At 43.6% G+C, this 21,596-nt stretch overlaps 1 protein-coding gene across 2 annotated transcripts in view; it reads right to left on the bottom strand.

Annotated features, from left to right (window-relative positions):
* NALCN (sodium leak channel, non-selective) overlaps positions 1-21,596 on the bottom strand; it is a 375,525-nt gene that overhangs the window by 40,483 nt on the left and 313,446 nt on the right. For both annotated transcript variants that reach the window (XM_051849987.2, XM_051849988.2), the window contains 8 exons: positions 9,905-10,006; positions 9,415-9,484; positions 5,806-5,897; positions 5,600-5,722; positions 2,509-2,565; positions 2,143-2,263; positions 1,916-2,047; positions 822-989 (listed from right to left, as the gene is read on the bottom strand). In XM_051849987.2, the coding sequence (XP_051705947.1) occupies positions 822-989; positions 1,916-2,047; positions 2,143-2,263; positions 2,509-2,565; positions 5,600-5,722; positions 5,806-5,897; positions 9,415-9,484; positions 9,905-10,006 (865 nt within the window). The remainder of the gene's footprint in view (positions 1-821; positions 990-1,915; positions 2,048-2,142; positions 2,264-2,508; positions 2,566-5,599; positions 5,723-5,805; positions 5,898-9,414; positions 9,485-9,904; positions 10,007-21,596) is intronic.

Here is a 21,596-nt window from a genome sequence, read left to right as displayed (position 1 = left end):
TATCTTTAAAATACCCCTGGGTCAACTACAGCTATAGCATTGTCTCACCAGGGGTGTTTGTAGAAAGCAAAACACAAAACAAGCTTATGTAAATTAGTTCATGCTTTTCATGCACAAGAATTCATCACTAATAAAAGGAATGCTTTGATCACTGTTTTGTAAGGCAATGATCCCTCTCTAACAGATTGTGAGCAGTGAGACTCTTATTCATTCTTTTATCTCCAGCCCTGTTCTTAGAAGGTCCTAAATCAATGTTTGCCCAACTTAAAAGAATCTTTTCTTTTCAATCATATCTTTAACTATTCATTATTGTATAATGAAGTCACTTAAAGTAGGGTATACCTATGTGTCCCAGTTGAAATGTGTTTTATTTGACTACTCCCAAGATCCAGACACAAATTCTAAGTTGTATGCTTTAGGGGACATACAGAATGTGAGCCCCAATGCATCAATTCACAATCACATTTATGAAGTACACGGTGTTGAGTCGTCTTATCCTTAATTTCCAAATGGGAAGCTAAAATGTAGAGTGGAAATTAGGATAAAGAGGAAAGAATGATTTAGCAGTGAATCTTCTTTGGATTCTCTGTTTATGTATTTCCCAGAGTTTCACTTCAGTTCTCTAAAAATATTCATTGAATTAAATGAGCTAATAAGATAGAAACTTTCATGGGTGAAATTTTAAAGTGTGCATTGTTTTCAGCTGGTGCCATAAGCAAAGTTACAGACTTGACCTTGAGAAACAAGACTCTACCCCCTCATTAGCACCACAGCAGAGATGGACTAAGGAAAACTGGAAGCAAACAGTAACTGTAACGTACCAAAAAAATTTCCTTGAAGCCGCTGAAAAGTTCTCGAACAACTTTCCTCATCTGGGGCACCAATTTGAATATCCGAAGAGGTCTCAGGCACCGAAGAACCATTAGGAGCTGAGCTCCAGATTCAGCCGGCACATTTTGAGGCATCCAACAAAGAAATATCAGGCTCACCTAGAGGAGGAAAGAAATCTCTCTGGAGCTTATACAATTTACCCTGGACTAGCTACATTTGCTGAAATCACCTGGCCACACCTGTCCATTTGGCAGAGATGCCACGTGTTACGTGGGACGACTCACGACTGTGTACTGAGTCTGTTAACTCTAATGAATGTACCTAATCCTGACCTGTTGGAAGCCTCAAAGGGAGGTTAACGCATGTGCACAGGAATGAAATGGGGGAGCCCTGTGTGTCTTGTGTCTCCACTTTTCTGTCCCTTCTCTTGAGCTCTGCCAAGGTCAATGACATTGGAATTCCTTCATCAAGATCATTATTATTTTATTAACGATCTGCCACATGGCACCTGGTAATGATCACACTTCTGTTTGTACCAGCAAAGCACACTAACTTCATCCCTTCTTGGACAATTACAAAAAGTAAAATTTCTTGGAGTCTACTTTTACAATTTTCCAACTGATTTGAACAGTTGAATGGGCACTTGCTACAGCCACATATTTTGCGCACTGGAATCAAGGCAGAGGTATAATGACAATTGCTTTCGTTTGCTTTTTAACAATAAGGGGCTCAATGATCAATAATATGGTTTATATGATACACATATTTTAAGTATAAAAGCCACAAAGAATTGTGCGGGGTAAAGTAAATTTGCTATTTCAGACCTAATTAACCCTGTCTCATTCATACACAAAATTGCACTTGATCATTATAAACAAGAATGGATAGTTACAATGCTTTTTTTGTTAAGATATGACATGCATGTGCCTTATGTGCATATAATGACTACTATTCATAGTGTATTTAAGAACTCGCTTTGACATCAAAGCCTCTGGAACTCAAACACCTCACTCTTGTAGTAAGAGATACAGGAGATTTTACAAGACCATCACATTTTACATTTAGGAAATAACCAAAGACTTACTAGATATATAAATATGTCCATCACTCCTCCAAAGTCCCTGATGACAGCAGTTGGAGTGAAAAATAAGCCATCTGCCATAATCTTCAGATTAAGCTCAATGCTCATGAATATCACAAAGACGTACTCAGCAATCTGAAATGGGCAGAAGCACTTTGGTCACAATGACCGGGAAAATTGCAGGTCAGTGTTTTACCCGCTGGCTGAGAGCTGAGATGGGGCAGCAGTACCTGCAAAGTAGGTGCGTGCATGACTCTTCGAAAGGGGGATTCGAACATCATGGAAATGCAAGAGCAGATGGTTACGATGATCATGACCCAGTCCAGGTAGGTGACCAGTCCCAGCAAATCACTGCCAGAGAGTGAACACGACGGAGAAACAGAAATGCTGTAGGAAAGGCTGCTAACAGTCAGAGATGTTAGTGTCTGTGGCTTTCTGAACACCACTGCCATTTCTTTTAAATAAATTCCAGTCATCTAACTTTATAGCACTATACTTAGCAAGAAAACAAAAGGGAATTTTGATATTTTTATGCAGCACAAAATAGTACGTGAAAACTTCAAACGGGCATGGTGAGTGGGGTTTGTGAGACTTACTACAGTTGATGATACTTTGTATTCTTCACAGCTCCTGTGACAGGGTCCGTTTTAGATCTGTAAGAGGGAGAGGCAAATGAAATCATGCAATGTAGCAAGAATGTTAGAGTATGGCCAGGTGAGTGTGGCCAGGTCGTATAAACAAACATCACACCTACGTGCAATCTCTACATCCTCTACATAATGACTGCCATAGAATGTGTCAACTGTGTGTGGTTTTGGAAGACAGAGAACATTAGAGGAAAGAAAAATAAAAAGAATTTGCAGTTGGTGCTTAGGAAAGTAAAGTTTTAGATTACTCGAAATACTTGGTTTTAGAATTCATGGCTCCATTCAAAATTTCTTACATGGGTATTACAAAATTAAATTTTGACTTTTACTTCAAAATATTCATTGAAAACTATGCCTTAGTAGTTCTAGGAAGCTCTTCATAATTCTTTAATTAAATTTTCCATAAATTAAATAGAGTCTATAATCTTTCAGCCTGCATTTAACTGTAGTCTCATGGAATGATTTAAGGTAAGTTTCTGGGTCGGGGGATTCATAACTTTGACTTTCAGGAAGTCTGTGAAGCATGATGGGTGAGGTCCCTGACAGGCTTTGTGTGTGTTTCTTTCATCATCCAATTCCCCCTCAGCTATGTAGCTGGCGAAAGAGAACCAAGTCACACAAAACAAAGAGGGAATATGTAACCAGAAGTTCACATGGAGGTAGCCAACAAGGTAATTCAATATGGAAAACCCATTTCAGAAGCCAATCAGGTCTATCCTGCTGTCTTCCTTTGTGAGAACACAGGGGAGTTTTTAACGATTACTTTTCAGGCATTTGAGATTGTGAAGGGCCTTCCTGAACAGCAGAGAGAATGGGACTGGTGGTCAGGACACAGCCACACACCTGCTGGGATTCTCCAGCAAACCCCTCCACATCCACAGAGCTAACTGTTTTATTCTTTTGAAGGAGGGTTGTAGAGATGATAGTCTGTGCTCTCTCCGACCCTCTCCAGGTCTGAAATGTCCTAAGAGTGTGTCTGAGCTTCCTAGAGCTCTGGAAAAAGGCACCACAGCCCGGGTTGCTTAAGCTCCAGAGGCTGGGCAGTCAAGGGTTGGATCATCCTGAGAACTGCCAGGGAAGGATTGCTGCAGGTTTGCCCAGCTGACTTGTGGTTGGCATCTCCCGACATGCTGCCGTGGTCTTCCTTCAGTTCGCATGTGTCCACACTTCCTCTTTTTTTTTTTTTCTTTTTCTTTTTTTTTTTTTTTTTTACAGGCAGAGTGGACAGTGAGAGAGAGAGAGAGACAGAGAGAAAGGTCTTCCTTTTTGCCATTGGTTCACCCTCCAATGGCTGCCACGGCCGGCGCGCTACGGCCGGCGCCTCGCGCTGATCCGAAACCAGGAGCCAGGTGCTTCTCCTGGTCTCCCATGCAGGTGCAAGGCCCAAGGACCTGGGCCATGCCCCACTGCACTCCCGGGCCATAGCAGAGAGCTGGCCTGGAAGAGGGGCAACCGGAACAGAATCTGGCGCCCCACACACTTCCTCTTCTAATGCAGAAACCAGTCAGGTTGGATGTCCTCACTTTAATTCCATCACCTCTTTAAAGTTCCTGTCTCCAGATGTAGTTACATCCTGACTACTGGGGGTTAGGACTTCAACATATGGACTTTGGGAGGGAGCAATTCAGCTCATAACAGATAGTGATTATCACAAGCTACTGATTAAATTATTTTCTTTTAAAAAAAGATTTATTTGCAAGTCCGAGTTACAGAGACAGAGGGAGAGACACACAGAGATCTTCCATTCACTGGTTCACTTCCCAAGTGGCTGAAATGGCCAGGGCTGAGTCAGTTGGAAGCCAGGAGCTTTATCTGGGTCTCCCACATGGATGGTAGGAGCCCCAAATACTTAGGCCATCTTCCAGGCTTTACCCAGGCCATCAGCAGGCAGCTGGATTGGAAGTAGAGCAGCTGGGACACAAACTGGCACCCATACTGGATGCCAGCATTGCAGGAGGCGGCTTTACCTGCTATGCCACAATGCTGGCTCCAACAATGGAGATCAAATTTTTACTTAACTGATGGCCAGCTACATAAAGAAATGTGGAGGGGCCGGCGCTGTGGCATAGTGGGTTAAGCTGCCACCTGCAGTGCCAACATCCCATATGGGTGCCGGTTCAAGACCTGGTTGCTCCACTTCTGATCCAGCTCTCTGCTATGGCCTGGGAAAGCAGTAGAGGATGGCCCAAGTCCTTAGGCCCCTGCACCCATGTGGGAGACCGAGAGGAAGCTGCTGGCTCCTGGCTTCGGATTGGCACAGCTCTGGCTGTTTTGGCCAACTGGGGAGTGAATCAGCAGATGGAAGACCCCTGTCTCTCTGTCCCTGCCTCTCCTTCTTTCTCTGTGCAACTCTAACTTTAAAATAAATAAATAAATCTTTTTTAAAAAAAGAAAGAAAAGTGGAGAGTTTTTGCACTTCCTCCAGAATTCTTAATGTCTTGAGGATACCTACTTAAAGTTGTTCTTGACCTACATTCACTTCATCCATTGGCTAGGGTCTCCAGAAAAGCAAATTTAGTTTATCTTTTGTATACCTCAGTACACAGAAGCAGTGGCCAGTGAGCTTTCTTCTCCTAACAGGTAGTAATAGAAGCACTAGTCAACTTACTTTCTACTTCACATTATTCTAGAATAAACCAATTGGGGGCATTTTGCTCGTAAAGAAACTACAAGTCTGATAGAAGACACAGACAGTGATCTTCACCTGTCATTTAGTCCCCCTTTGCTTATATATTTTCTGCATAAATACTGGAGTTAGTAACACTGATACACAAGCATTAGGCGACTGCAAAAAACGCACAAAGAAAGGCTGTTATGCACTGTAGCCACATGCGTTTCCTAGAAATGTTAACTACTTTCAACCTTCGCTTGCTTTCAGCCTGGTCAGGTGCTCGGCAGGCAAGGTGGAGCAGCGTGATTAATTAACCCAGGGTTTCCGCGTGACCCCATTAGGAGTACATGTTCCTCCCTCTTCCTGTGACGAACCCCCTGCTGTCTGCACGAGCGGGGCCAGAAACCTGGCTGGAATGAGAGTACTTACGCGTTGAAGCGAGCTCGGACCACCACGCGGCAGAAGTTTCTGAACCTGTGCTCCCGGCCGACAATGAACAGCGGCTTATCGAAGTACGGGTGGTTCTCCCTCAGTTCCTCCTCTTGCACTTTCCTGGAAGGGGAAGGGAAAGGAGAGGAAGGCTAAGGGGAAAGTCCTGCTCCCCAGGGTCTCCAGGGGGCGCTGCCGTGCTTTACCTTTTCATTTCTGCTTGCTCCTTCTTTTCCTGAATCATCTTTATCTCACTGTCTTCTCGCTGCGCGTTCCTGTATCTCACTGTATTGGAATGCTGGAAGGAAATGAAAAGGAGGCATATCACCATGACAGCTTTTTTGAAGGCCAGAAACAGTATCATTTAAAACATTGAGATCACTGACTTTATTTTCCATATACACCCATGTACAGTTTAATGGCCACAATCATCTTAGCAACCATATTTTAATTTAAGTTATTACAAGGGTACTTGAAATAGCTCATGGGAAAATGGAATTAAAAGTGAATCTTCCTTTGGTGCAAACATTTTGAAATCCATGCAGACTTTTCATAATGTGCATTTTCATTAACTTTTGCATGGATTTCACAATTCTTTTGCACCAAAATAAATTTATCACATAATTCTGTAATTTCACAAAGTTTTTGAAGCCTCCATGTATTTATTGAGCTCCTCTTATGTGCCAGGTGTTGGTGCTTTTCTGGTGCTGAGGATTTGGCAAGAGGTAGGGGGAAAAAAAAGACAAAATCCCTGTTCTTGTGGAGTTGATGCTCCAGTTAGGATTGGGGTTGGGGAGGGGGATGGATGAAAAGTCGGTCAGAATAAGCAAGTGTGTGAGGGTATGCATGGTGTTCTGATTAAAAACACAGCAGGAGAGAGGCAGACAACTGTGCTTCTAAATCCATGGGTCAGCATAGATCTCAGGATGAAGTTTTCCAAAACTCAAAAGAGGTGAGGGTGCAGGCCACCCAACAGGTGTAGGAACCTGTTCTTTCAGAGGTGAGGTAGGCCTGAGGAGTAGCCATGATGCCAGTGTGTGCAGAGCTGAGAGAGCAAGGAACTGGGTGGCAAATGCAAGGCTGGCGGGTAGCGGGGGCAGGTCCTGCAGGTCCTGACCAGCCGGAGTTGCTGTTCCAACAACTCGACAAACTGAACAGAAAACATTTCTTGGACTTAATGATCTGTATCCTCTATCATTTGGAGTAATTGAGAAGACTGAAATTGTCTAATTTAAATGTGTCCCGTGATGTAAGAAGAGACGAATTATATGGCTGTCTTCTGAAGTGACCAGAGCCCATGACATTTGCTATGGAGAACAGTGAGGATGGATTTTGTCCTAGGGTTATAGGAGCAACAGTAAGAAAGCTTTGAAGAGGCGCACCCCTGGGGTTGAGACTTTCATACAAACACAGCTGTTGTTATGTATGTTTCAACACATATTTTCAAAGCCACATTTTAATCTGATTCTTTTTTTTTTTTTTTGACAGGCAGAGTGGACAGTGAGAGAGAGAGACAGAGAGAAAGGTCTTCCTTTGCCGTTGGTTCACCCTCCAATGGCCGCCGCGGCCGGCACACCGCACTGATCCGATGGCAGGAGCCAGGTACTTCTCCTGGTCTCCCATGGGGTGCAGGGCCCAAGCACTTGGGCCAACATCCACTGCACTCCTGGGCCACAGCAGAGAACTGGCCTGGAAGAGGGGCAACCGGGACAGAATCCGGCACCCCGACCGGGACTAGAACCTAGTGTGCCGGCGCCGCAAGGTGGAGGATTAGCCTAGTGAGCCGCGGCGCCGGCCTTAATCTGATTCTTACACTGTACATTTCTACAGAATCACCCTGAAGGACAGAGTTCTGCATGGAAGTTTGAATGTTCACCTGGATGTTTTCTCCATATAATCTACCTGACTCAAATCAAGATTACAAGCACAGAAGCCACATGTTGGATCCATGTTGAAAACATGGTGGCCAATCAGGTGGAGCTCTGAGTATTAAAAATCGTGGTGGTTACACAGCTCTGTACCAGTTAGAACCACACCAATCAGGTAATGGGGAAGTCAAATGTCTTTTCACCAACTTCTTCTAGTTCCCAGTTTTACCTGAAGCACTTAATAGGGTCATTCTACTTGGATTGAAATATGAGTGTCTTCAACAAATTCATGGACAATGTGTATTATTTAAAAACTATGCAAGGGTCTCAAAATATTTTTTGCACCAAAATAAATTTATCTTTTAATTCCATTTTCCACAGTTTACAGTCTCCTCACAACAGTTTTTGCAGATTGAAAACAGATGTGGTATACTGAATGCCGGACAAACTCTTTAAAAATAATAGATAAGTGGTAAAAAAAAAAAAAAGACACACAGAAAAATCCCAGTGGCTGTGGCTTTGCTAACACTCCCTTGTTAGCCTTCTCTTCTCAAGGGCCACCCCAGGCTCTGAACATTCAAGACTGCTTTCTCAGATATATATCTAAATTCAAATTAAAGTCTGTTTTTCAATCAAGGCTCTACAAAATGATACCTATTTAATATGTACTTTGAGACTCTTCCAACATAATCTTAGCATAGGATGGCTGGTTTGCCAACCCTTAGCTTCTCTGGGTTTTCTCAGGGCTTGCTCCTTGATTTAAATCTCTGGGCTGATGAAGAAGGGTCTTCCCAAACTATGTGTGCTAGTCAGCTTTTTGTTAGCCCAGTGATATGCCTGAGAGAAACTAACTTTATCAAGGAAAAGGAGGCTCTTGGGGCTCATGGTTGTGGAGGTTCACAGTCCAAGAACAGGCAGCCCTATGGGTTGGGTCTCTGCTGAGGGCCACAGAGGTGAGTGTGGAGTGAGTCAAGGAGCAGAGAGAGCTGTAAGGCCCAGGTAGACTTTTATAAGCAACGCTCTCATGAGAACCGCCTCCCAGTGGCACACCCCTAATGATCTAAAGACTTCCCACGATACCCAAGGCACCGAAGCACCCCAACTGGATTCTGTCTCCACTCTCTTGCTACCATGAACTTACGACTTTGGGGATTAAACACCTGCATGATTCTGATACCACAGCCTGTTCAGATCCCAGTACCATCCTGTCCGAAATTCCCTACCCCCAGATCTCTGCCTGTGATACTGCTTTACATGACTTTATTCCACTTTACAAGGCAATCCTGTCACAGCAGTAACAAGACTACAGAACATAAAAAGAAATCAGTCCCAGAAACCCCACTATCTGGTGACTTGCTTGTCATTTGTCTCCTTAACCAGAATGCATGCTCCAGGCAGGCAGTGAGTCTGTCTTGTTTCCTTGCTACTCCTCATCACTCAGAACATGATCTGGCACAGAACACATACTGCATAAACATTTATTAAATCAGTAAGTAAATGTATGCATGACTTGGAGTCTAAAAACAAAGCAACTCTTGGGAAATCCTATGTAGCTCCTGGCAGAAAAATTCTTTCAATCTATATTCTAGAATATTTTGGAGTTAGTGAATAGTCAAAGTTAGTGATGCAAATAATCCCTACACATGCTTTCCATGTCTTTTTAACTTGCAGTCAAATACAACTGATATATTATTTTTGTGGTACTATTTTAACTAAGCCATGTGCTTTGTGTGGAATGTCTGGATTTTTCTACAGTTAATGGACACATTTTGGTAGAAGCTATGTCATTTGTTTCCTGCATTTGCGGATTCCCCGTGGTTTGAAGTCTTAGGAGAGCTGGCAATACGACAGAAAAGATGCAGACGCTGGAATCGTCTAAGCACTCACTGGAATGCATTTTCGTAAATCATCACATTTCCCAATTTCAAAGCATTGTTGAGGACTTACGTCTTGAGTCAAAGTTTCAAGAGACTTCCCCCTGCTGATCCTCTGGCTGTTTGATCCGTGTCTTAGTGACCTAGGGCAACCACAACCAACTGGTCAATACAACTCAACATCAGGTTTTGATGCCTAGGCAACGACCATGACATAAAATACAACAATTGTTCTGGTACAGTGTTACAAAAGCCTATCATGTCTTCTAGAGCTAAAGTTTATAGTCCACTCAAATGTCTTGGAAACCTTCTAACAAGATTCAAACTTTTTCCTTCTAATCTCAAAAGTGGGAATTTGGTCACCACCAGGGAAAAGGTGTTTGAAGTAAAGGTTAAAAAAAAAAAAAAAGCTTGGAATCTGATTGTGAATGACATTATTGCTCAGCTCCTTGTCGGTGCCTGTCTGGCCAGCAAGGGCTGGTGGCGTTGGCTGTGGACGGTGAGAACTTCCTACAAAACTCCCTTTCTGGTGTCCCTGTAGCCCATCTTCCTGGAGCAGTTACCTGCGCTCTTGGCGAATATGATGCTGCACACTGAGGATTGACCGCTCCTTGGCTGGTTGCCCCTCAAATGATCCACTCAGCATGCGCTGTCGAGTGCAAGCTCTAGAAGAGAAAGAGAGCCTGAGATACGTGCCTGATTTGTACACTTGGGATGAATAATACATAACTGCTCATTACTCTTCTTATTTTTAAGGAAACTCCAATGATGTGGCAAGGGACATGTGATGATCAAGGAAAATGAGCCTTAAGCTGTGTCAAGCACATGTGCAAAGCAAAGTGTTACAGCTATGAAGAGGAGCTAGAATAAATAGAAAGGTCCCTTCCTGACCCTTTACTCCCTTCCCCAATACAAAATGGTAGCGCTTCTAGGAGGATTGTGTGAGCCACAAGGCCAGACTACCCACAGGCAGTCCTGATGTTGGTTTTGAGTTTAAACAAGGAAGTTGCTAAGAAAAGCCCTTAGGGAAGGATTTGGGCATCCAGGCCCCTGGAGGAATAACACACATGTTCCAACAAGGTCTTGCAGAACTTTAGGAAAATAGGAAAGCATAAAGCTGGAGGCAAAAATGAGCCATTGAGAGAAGTAACTGAAGCTGGAATGATCCATAATAAGGTGAACACACTTAACACTACTGAACTGCACACTTAGAAATGGTGAAGGCTATAAATTTTATGTTACTTGGTTTTTGTTTTCATCAACTTAAAAAGTCTGGAATCATTACGTAAAGCTTATGGTTTAATGATAACCAGTTACCACTTTGTACTCTCAAAATCATGAAGACTTTTAAAAAACATGCTCTCTTTTAGATCATCACCAGGCTGCTGTCAATGTCAGATTTACTAACGTGTGAAGATGACTGGGTGACCCAAAACCTGTGGTGTGAATGATTTTGGTGAGAAAGCAAAATTTGTTTTCCAGAAGGCTCTGTCCAACTGGGAATGGCAGGAATTCCACTGAGGCAGAAGTCAAGCAGAAAGAAAGCAATACAGAGGTCAAAAGGCCCATGTGCCAGACGGAGACTATCCCTAGCCAGCTGGGTAGAGCATCACTGACCAATGATTTCATTATATGAAAATCTAATGATCCCATATTTGTTCAACATCTCAACACTTGTACCATTGCTTCTCTTAACACTCCCATATTTACATTTAAAATACATTTCTACCATAGCTTTGAGTTGGTACCACCTGTCTCAGAGCTAAGAGCTTTGAGAAAGGGGTGTGTACCTCCAACCATACCCAAAACTGCAGCTCCTACACATCGCGTATGCTTATGCACTCCAGTGTGCTTTGGATGTGGATAAAGGTAAGTATGATGCAGATCCATGAAAAAATCATGCACGTTCAATAAACTTAAGTGTATTGCTAGAAATCAAGGCCAAACAATGACCAGTTTTAGTTTAGCAAGCAACAGATAAACCCAAGTCAAATTTTATTGAACACCAAGATTTAACACAGTGATGACAGAGATATTATATAGACTCTAGAATAACGTCACCCAGGAAGACACATTCCTAAGTGCAGAGGAGCTGACAAAAGCAAAGCAGATTCTCCTTATGTACATTCAGGGTTGATTTTTGAACAATGGACTGAAAAGTATGTTGACATCATTTGAAAATCCATTCAGAACAAACTTATTCTAGCATGGATATCCAGGTCCCCTGCTATTTGTGTAAACCACCAAGAGTGTCCTTTGGCTTTTATCTTAGCAACTCTGATGTTTTTCTCACAAGACTCTTCCATAAAGTGATTGAGACCTAAAGACCTTAGGAACAAAATACATCCACCTAGATTATAACAGCCCATGTGAGTGTGAGTGTGAGTGTGAGTGTGTCTGCTATGCTGGAAGTGGAGCATGCCACTGGCTGTGGGCTGCGTGTTGTGAGGCTTGCTACTGATTTCTCCACCTGTCCAGCCGGGACAGGCCTGGGTCTGCTGATGGAGAAGGGCTCCGACTACACCTGCTGGCTCCAGAGCCTGACTGCATCTCCTGGCACCCAGGTCAGTGCGCCATGCCCAGGCCCCCTGGGGTGGACTCTGCAGCTAAGGAGGGCAGGCAGGTTTCTATAGAAACCACAGCTGTTGGGAAGACCCCCACCCTGGCTCCATTTTTCTTCTTCCAAGAGCCTGGCTAAAGGGATGGTGGAGAGAAAATCACCTTTTCCTCTTTGGCTCAGAGGCATTTGCTTCCTTTACAGAATTCAGAAAATACTATCACAACAGGCTGGGATTTTCACTGTGCATTGTTCTCTATATGACCCACTCCTTTGGGGGAGGAGGGACTGGTTTTCAGCTCCACCTTGCTAAGCCATCAGCAAACACTAACATAGTCCTACTTAAATGTGTGGCAATACACAAAAACAGCCGCTGTCATTTTCTCTCCTTTCTCTTTCTGCACTGTTTGCTAGGATGATTTCAAACTGGATAATCATGGAAACAAGAAGAAAACGTTCAGTAACTCTGGACTTGCAAATTAACAGCAGCTAAACTCATAACCTGTGATTACAGAGCTCCGTGTGAGTCAAACGTATGACTCAGAGTTTCTCAGTGACAAGGCACTGCCACAGCCCTCCTGTCCCCTGAATGAAGGGGTATGCACTCCTTCTTGCTATCTGGGGTCCTAAAGGCACCCACAGAATCTGAGCACAGGGAAGTCAGGCCACCTAACTTCAGGATTAGGAGGTCACGGTTGGTACTCTGGGCTGCCTATTCTACTTCCTCTAATCTCCTGTGCTGGCCCCCACCTGGGCCTCCTCTTCCATAACCATGATCAGTAAAAGGCAAACGTCCCCACGTTCAATGGTCAGTGTTTTGTTATGTCTGTTCTTGGACCATGAGCTCTGATATCTCATTCTTTCCTTTGAGTGTGCCCATGGCTTGGATCTAAGAAACTCCACAAGCAAATGCTGGGGTTTCTTAGCTGAAAATTAAGGGCTATATTTACTTAGAAAAATTGCTAAATAAATACTTGCATGTAGGCAGTGGGGAGTGGCACGTGACTAGAAGTTCATCTGAAAGGTCCAAGAGGCTTCTCACCCTACTGAGTACAGAGGTGGGATATTGTTAAGACCATAAAGAAAATGCCACTTCTAGGCACTGCATCCATTACAGTTAATAACCAGCCTACTTATAATAATTTTCCTACAAAAATAGGTGATGATACAGATGAATCAAGTTTTCTATAGATACAGGCATTCACATTCATCTAAAGAAAGCCTAAGATGGAACCTAACTACATTCTACGCAGGGACAAGCAGAAACCCAGGGTAACAGGAGGACCTCAGATGGGAGAATGCAATCCTGGGATAGGAGAGGATGATGGGAGCATGGGGGTGGGAAATGGGCTTCTTGAAACTTCCCAGACATCAAAACATGTGTAGAGGTGTAGAAAGAGCATCACATCAGAATATTTCTGCTTAAATAAAACAGCCTCATCCCTAAACTGTCACAGTCTTTGGTCATGCAACATATTTTTTTTTTTTTTGACAGGCAGAGTGGACAGTGAGAGAGAGAGACAGAGAGAAAGGTCTTCCTTTGCCGTTGGTTCACCCTCCAATGGCCGCCGCGGCTGGCGCGCTGCGGCCAGCGCACCGCGCTGATCCGATGGCAGGAGCCAGGAGCCAGGTGCTTTTCCTGGTCTCCCATGGGGTGCAGGGCCCAAGCACTTGGGCCATCCTCCACTGCACTCCCTGGCCACAGCAGAGAGCTGGCCTGGAAGAGGGGCAACCGGGACAGAATCTGGCGCCCCGACCGGGACTAGAATCTGGTGTGCCGGCGCCGCTAGGCGGAGGATTAGCCTAGTGAGCCACGGCGCCGGCCCGGTCATGCAACATATTTTGCTATCTTGGAAAACAATGGCATTGGTGCAAAGTTAGTAACATCAAGTGGGTGTGACCTGAATTCCTGAGAGGTTACAAAGACTCCAATACAATGTGCCAAGCTTCATACAAAAGTGCAAGTTTGTTTTATTATTTTTAAAGGCAATACAACTTTCTTATATACAAATAGAGTAACCCAAACCATGAACCACCAAATCATGTTCTGATGTGCATAGTGCAATCCAAGCTTGACTTAAAGGGCTCTGGTAAGTAAATAAAGCGAGATACAGCTATCTCACCCATGTGAAAGCTCAGAAAACATGATTTCTTGCACAGTGCGTATTCTTGAAGCCTGAGACTCACCAGGCTGGCTCTAGGCTATGGCACTTTGTCATCATTAATTATACCCCTCGATCGAGAGCGCAAGCTCTTCAGGGACCAGTTTATCATTCATCAGCATCTTCCCAGGAAGCTCAGTGCTCAGCAGCCGAGTGCCCGAAGGACAGAATGACTAAAGAAAATGCCAGGGTGAGAGGAGAGAAAGGGGGAAGGGACTTTTTGTGCTGGTTCAGAACTTGCTAGATTTCAATGTTTCCAGTAGCCCAGTGGGTTTACAATTTCAAATCCCAGCAAGGTGGCTATGGATAGAAAGGTCTACTTTCACCTGGAAACTCAGTGGAGAAGAAGAGTTGAGAAAGCACAAGGTTTAGAAATATGCACTTCTGACCTCAGCTTTTACTCCATGTGGGACCTCAGGAAAATGGCACACCTTCTCTGAGCCTCTGCCCTCCACACGTAAACCGTGGAGAATAATAATACCTTCCCTGCTTACGTCCCAGGGCACTGGAAGACACCAGCATGATTACAAATGGGAAAGAGTTCTGGAAACACTGACACTTTAAATGTAATTTTAGATGCTATTATTTCCTTTTCTGTATTCTGTGTCATGGTTGTTAAAATTCTACAGTACAGGGTTTTTAAAATATTTATTTATTTATTTGAAAGGCAGAGTTATAGAGAGAAAGACACACACACACACACACACACACACACACACATCTTCAATCAACTGGTTCACTCCCCAAATGGCGACAATGGTCAGGGCTGGGACAGAATGGACCCAGGAGCTAGGAACACTATCTGGGCTGCAGGGGCCCAAGCACCTGGCCCATCTTTGGCTGCTTTCCCAGGCACATTAGCAGGGAGCTGGGTTGGAAGTGGAGCAGCTGGGACCTGAATTGGCACTCATATGGGATGCCTGCATTACAGGTGGTGGGTTACCCTGCAGTGCCACAGTGCTGGCCCTCACAGTTCAGGGTGTGGGCAGCAGGTTTGGCAGAGCTCACCGTGGAAAGTGAGGCTTTCCTGGCCTGACTGATCCACAGTGACGCCCACCAGGGACCAGTGTCACAGCCTCTTCACTGGTCTTCAAGCACGCACTCTGCGGCATGTGTTGTACAATGAGCCCAAGCCAAGTGTCTTCTGAACTAGATGTTGGTGATGTTACTGTGATAGGCAGGGTTCTAAGGTGGCCCCCAGTCATCCCGGCCTTGTGGGTTGCATGCCCTTGTGATGGGACAGGTTATAAAAGACTGTAACTTCTTTCTTCCTGGAACACTCTCTTGTTCTTGCTCTCTCACTCCAAGAGGAGATTTATGGAAAGATCTGCTCATTGAGGAACAAAGGGAAGCCTCCAGCTACCAGCTCAGGTGCACCTGAGTCTAAAGCTCCCAAGGAGAGCCGGCGCCGTGGCTCAATAGGCTAATCCTCCACCTTGCGGCGCCGGCACACCGGGTTCGAGTCCCGGTTGGGGCGCCGGATTCTGTCCCGGTTGCCCCTCTTCCAGGCCAGCTCTCTGCTATGGCCAGGGAGTGCAGTGGAGGATGGCCCAGGTGCTTGGGCCCTGCACCCCATGGGAGACCAGGAAAAGCACCTGGCTCCTGGCTCCTGCCAGGATCAGCGCGGTGCGCCGGCTGCAGCGGCGGCCATTAGAGGGTGAACCAACGGCAAAAAGGAAGACCTTTCTCTCTCTGTCTCTCTCTCTCACTGTCCACTCTGCCTGTCAAAAAAAAAAAAAAAAAAAAAAAAAAAATAAAGCTCCCAAGGAACCAAATCCGAACCATGAAAGGGCATTCGTCCCCTTCCAGTCCAAATGCATGCAGCTTGTGACAGACCTAAAGCTGAGACCCAGCTACGCGATGCTCAGATTCTAGACTGTAACTGCTGAGGGAAAGCGTGTTGTTTAACTCATGTAAGTTGTACAATAATCTGTCATTTGTCATGCAGCAAGGGCTAACTAATTTAGTTATTATTCTTCCTACTGTGTTTCAGAAAAAGACTAAGAGAAAGGCTCAGTATGGCTTGCAAGTCCTGTGTATCTTCCACAAATCTCTCTTTTTAGTCTCTTCTTTGACCAGAAGGGACCTCATGCTCTCTATGCTATCTCCTTATGTCTCTGGTTCCTCACATAAGCCATGCTCCAAAGAGCTCTAAGGGAGCAGGGGCTGCCTTTAAAACTGTTATTTCCTAGCTCTTGTACACAGTAGGTGCTCAATAAACATTTGTTGAATGAATAAACCTTGACATTCTGTGAAGATCAAATATTTTCATTTCCTGTTTGATCACTTTATGTTTTTGAAGCATGAAAGTGATCACAAACAAAACAGAATGTGTTTAAAACATGCTTTTGCAAGGGGACCTTAAATAATTTAAAATTTTCTCAAGTTGGAATACCATGCCACTCAAGATGAATGGGCTGTGCCCCTCGAGTAGATGAGATCCTGAGACAGCAATGAAAAAACAATCAGACATTGCTTCTTTCAACGGCAGATGTGCAAGTCTTGATCTGTGTTGTATGGGAAGCTTTCTGGGAAACCAGGAAGCCAATATGGATGGAGCCTAGCACACTCTGACAGCTGAACTCATTTCCTTTTCTTAAGCCAGAGATCTGATCCAACACTGGGGGTGTGGCCTGCACGGAGCTTACCTTCTGGGAATCTACTGGCAAGCTCTTCAGATGAATAGGAGACTGCTAATAGTTCACCTATGAGGTGAGAGGCACCTGTATCATTAATGCTACTCAGTGAGTGATACACTCTCCCAGAAGAAGTCCATGAATGTTCAATTAAGTTCCATTCTGCACCTTTGGATTTTTGTAAGGATTTAGATGCCTTCAGGCCTCCCAAGGGTAAAAGAAGTATGTTCATTTACTTTCTGTCCAGAGAGAAACCAAAGCTGATGACACTGAAAACCACACTGTGATCTTCAGGAATGGTCTTGCTTCTCGTGGGGCAGACTGACTGGGTTCCAGCGTCCAAGTCCCCAGCATCTTCCTGTGTCTCTCCGTAACGGCCAGTGTTGGAAAGCCAGTTTCTTAGGAACTCCATCTAGTGGCTTAATATAAAAAACAAATTGGTCTGCCTGCTTAGCTTCTGGAAGCTGGAAGCATAAGGCTTCAAGTGTCTGGTGAAAAATAATGAAGGCTTTTGTCTTGGGTGAGCGAGGAAATTCTCCATTATGCGGGCACATGTAATCCCTTTATCCCTGCTCCCTGGAGGAGAATTACAGTGCAGCCTTCTCCTTTTCCCAGTCGGGGTTAATGTTATGCCCTCTCTACCTTTGAAAGTACAGCAAGAGAGGACCCCTGATGATGATTCGAATGTGGGAATGTTCTTCGGCAAACACACACTCCCAGTTGCAAAAATATGACCCTCGGTTTCTTGCCAAGTCTTTGAAAAAAAAATATGAAAGATTGATGTCTTTTTTTTTCCTCCCTGCATTGCCTTTGTGCTGTGGAATTTCCATCACCCCTCATATGACTGCCATACATGAGTATATATTATCTTTTACGGAGGTCCAGGGGAGAGAATCACGTCTTAAGCAATTGTCTCTATTTTTCTTGATATTTTTCCAACTCAAATATTTTTAAATTGGCCCACATATTATGGTTGGAAGAGGGATCTTTGGAGCTTTATTAGCCTTTAAACACCATGAGTTGTTTATAGACAGAGTGGCAGGGGGTCCTTGGTTCCTTTCTTTGTCTCCATGTCTGTTTCTTAATGTTCCAGAACAGGGTGTGGGAAAGGCCTTACCGTGCTGTAATGAGGGGGGGGAGGAGGGCAAGAGAGAGAAAAAGGGAGGAGAGGAAGGAAAGGAGGGAGAGGGAAGGAAGGAGTCAGGGAAGGAGAGGGAGGGAGGGAGGCAAACACCTATGAGTCTTCAAATTATTTTCACTTATAGAATAGTTCGAATGCACGATTCCATCTGGTATTAAAGGTAATTGCCATGCAAAGGAGCTACAATCTAACTTTGTAGAGCATTACATTTAAGGGATTTTACTGAAATCTCGAGCCCACAAAGTAATGCATTTTAAAGTATTATCTGATGTTCGTTAATGTAATGTAATCACATCAGCAGACAACAGGAAAATAGTCCTTCAGTGGTAATTATGTAAAACTGTGACTGTAAGGCTGTATGCAAGAGACTAGGTAATGAGTATTCCTGGAAGTGGCTCTTACCTGCCTCCACTAGAGTGCCAATCTGATCATCCAAAGCAGAGACCACCGTGGATGGTGATGGGTGAGCCTCTCTGTAATGGCCTCTTGCTGAGATGGGGAAAAGCTGCATTTGTTTCCTGGTGAATACCCCATTCCCCTTTGAACAGCCTAGTCCCGAGTAAATGGATATGGCTCTTTGATAGCAACAGCGGGTTAGTTCTTTCCAATCTTGCCTTATTCATAAAAAATGTTTTCACAGACAGCCATGTAAATGCATGGGTGATGAGAACCTCACCTTAAACTAAAAATAAAATCAAAGAAACATTGAGTGTCTTTCTCTTTGCATGTATTATAAACAAAAAAGAACATTAACTCATATGAAACCCATGCTTTTTTGATGCATCTATTAAAACTCAGCAAGTGATTGAAGTCCCACACTATTCACTGGGGCTCAAATTTAGTAATTCCATCACTGTCTTAGGAATATATGAATTATAATGCAAAGATTAAACTTTTCACTAGGATCAAGGTGAAATTTCACAAATACTGCAGCAACTATACTAACCAAATGTTCCATGGGCATGCATTTTATTTTCCTCTATTACTGATTACTTTACACCCCAATGATAAAATAGTAACAGAAAGGTCTTGCAAAATATCTTCCCATTCCATCTCAGTTTCTTCTAAGTTTTGACAACGCATGAAGAAAGCTGCTATGAACATATATGTATGTCCATGAAGACAACATGTGTATTTACACATCGATGGAGACAGTTTCCCTGTGTTTACAGTAGCTGCCAGAAACGGAGAGGTGTTAAGCAGAGCAGAGAGGATTTGTGGGGCAGTGAAACTACTCTGCATGATGCTGTAACAATAGATGCGCACCACGGCACAGCTGCTCACACAGAGACTCTACAACACCACAAGCAGTCCTAACGTAAACCTCGGACCCTGTGTGATCATGGCATGTCACTGCAGCTCATCACCTGGACCAAACACATGTGGGGACATGGGACAGATGAGAAATCTGTATACCTCTCTCAAGTCTGCATGTCTCTAAAATTCAATAGTAGGCTTCTTGATCTGTAGCACTATTACAATCACTTTTGAGTTTTCCTAAAAATCATACTATCAAAAACATAATATATTTTGATGTCAAGTCAGATGCGATCTAAGAAAATCCCTTTAGAACACATTTTTAGTTAAATTTAGAATAGTCCTGGCTTAGTCACAGGGGATATGTCCCAAGACCCGCAGGGGATGCTTAACTCTGGAGAATACCAAACCCTATAGTACTGTGCTTTCTCACGTAGGCCCTGAAGTCCTGCCACGGTTCCTGCTTGGTGTTTCCTTTGCAGTACTTCTCTTGTTTTTGGCCATTGTTAAGGGAAATAGGGTTTTCGTGAACCTAAGCACTGTGATACCACGGCAGCAACTGAGTGATGGCTAAGGGGACGGCAGACAGGCTGCATGTACAGGACAGACCTGCTGGACAAAGAGGTGATTCACACCTCAGCCAGGACAGCAAGAGATTTCCTCACACTGCTCAGAACAACGTGCAATGTAAAACTTGTGACATACTTATTTCTAGAATTTTCCATGCAATATTTTCAGACCATAGTTGACTGTAGTTACCTGACAATGCAGAAAGCAATTTGCAAATAAGGTATGGGGGCTACTGCCATTATATTTTGCCACTTTGAAATCTTTCCTATTTTATACAAATGCATATATTCACAGATCTTATCTTTGGAGGGTATAGTCCTTTGAATACACTTGCTTTTCACCTCTTTCCTCAGCTTATTTTTCTCCAAATGGTCCTTCCACTCACTTACAGGAGTTCTTAAATGGCAGGACAATCAACAACCAAGCAGCCTTAATACAGCCACAAAGATAAGTCTTTATGACATTCAATCCCAGTTTTTTCTTCTTTTTTTTTTGCCTTAAAACTGAGTTGCTGCTGTCAAGTGCTGGTCATTAGAAACCACTGCTGTCTAAAGAGGTGGCCCCCATTGTGACTTAAAAGGTGCAGGTCCTTCCTCGAAAGGCAGGCTCCTCCAGCGCCCCCTCCCACCCACACACTCTTCATGATCCCTGGGCAGGAGGTGGGTCTGCCTCCGGGTCTGAGGTCCAATGCTGATGCCGCATACACGGGCCCCCGCGCTGGGGCAAGAGGCCTCTTGCTGGTCATGCTTGGAATATGGGGCTGCAGGACAAACAGACCACATCCAAGGCTGCTAAACGCAAACAGGGCAAAATGCCTGGGATGTGGAAGATGCTAGAGAAACGTTCCTTCAGCAAAAGAATGACTGTCTTATGGTGAGGAAGATGATCCAGTTAATCTCATTTTTAAAAATCGTAGTTTACTAATGTGTAGTGATTGTCTATTCACTTAAGCAGTATCAATGGTACTTCAAGAAGGTGGTGGAAGATGGAATGAAAAATAAGTGTATTTTGGTGCAAAACTTATTTTGAAATCCACGTATTTGAGGGATCTTCAAGAAATTCATGAAAATGCCTATTATACAAAAAATGACCTACATGAAAGATCTCTGTTAGCGAGATTCCAGTGGAAAGAAGGGGCCATCAAAGGAGGAGGTACCTTTTTCTGAAGGGAGGAGAGAACTTTCACTTTGATTATGGCCCTGTCTAAATATGGTCGGAATTTGTGAACTCAAGAGGTTTCCATAGCCTTGGCAGCTCATGACAAGAGCCTCGGGTGATTACTGACGTCAGAAATAAGAGTATCAATTGTTAAATCAATAAAAGGAGTCACTGTGCACTTACTCCCCATGTAGGACCTCTGTCCTTAATGTGTTGTACTATGTGAATTAATGGTAAAACTATTACTCAAACAGTACTTTACACTTTGTGTGTCTGTGTGGGTGCAAACTGTTGAAATCTTTACTTAGTATAGAGTTGATCTTCTGTATATAAAAATAATTAAAAATGAATCTAAATGAAGAATGGGGTGGGAGATAGAGTAGGAGATGGGATGGTTTGCGGGTGGGAGGGTGGGTATGGGGGGAAGAACCACTATAATCCAAAAGTTATACTTACGAAATTTATATTTATTAAATAAAAGCTTTCAATAAATAAAGGCCTGTTATGAAAAAACTAAGCCTGGATTTCAAAAATGTTTCTGTACCAAAACAAACATCTTTTAATTCCATTTTCTGTAAATATTTTGAAGTACCTTTGTAAAGTTCTATTAGTAGTCAATAAAAATATCTTAAAATGATAGCTAAAATCCAGTCCTACATATTTCATTGAAAATATTTGCTTTTAGTAGCAAATAGCACTCAACTAAAGACTATCCCTTAGACTTTTGAAAATATATTCATGCAAGTGCATGATAAAGAAAATGATGCCATAAAT

The sequence above is a fragment of the Oryctolagus cuniculus genome, chromosome 9, assembly GCF_964237555.1.
Source record: "Oryctolagus cuniculus chromosome 9, mOryCun1.1, whole genome shotgun sequence".
Classification (NCBI taxonomy): Eukaryota; Metazoa; Chordata; class Mammalia; order Lagomorpha; family Leporidae; genus Oryctolagus; species Oryctolagus cuniculus.
This window is presented reverse-complemented; position numbering and strand designations above follow the sequence as displayed.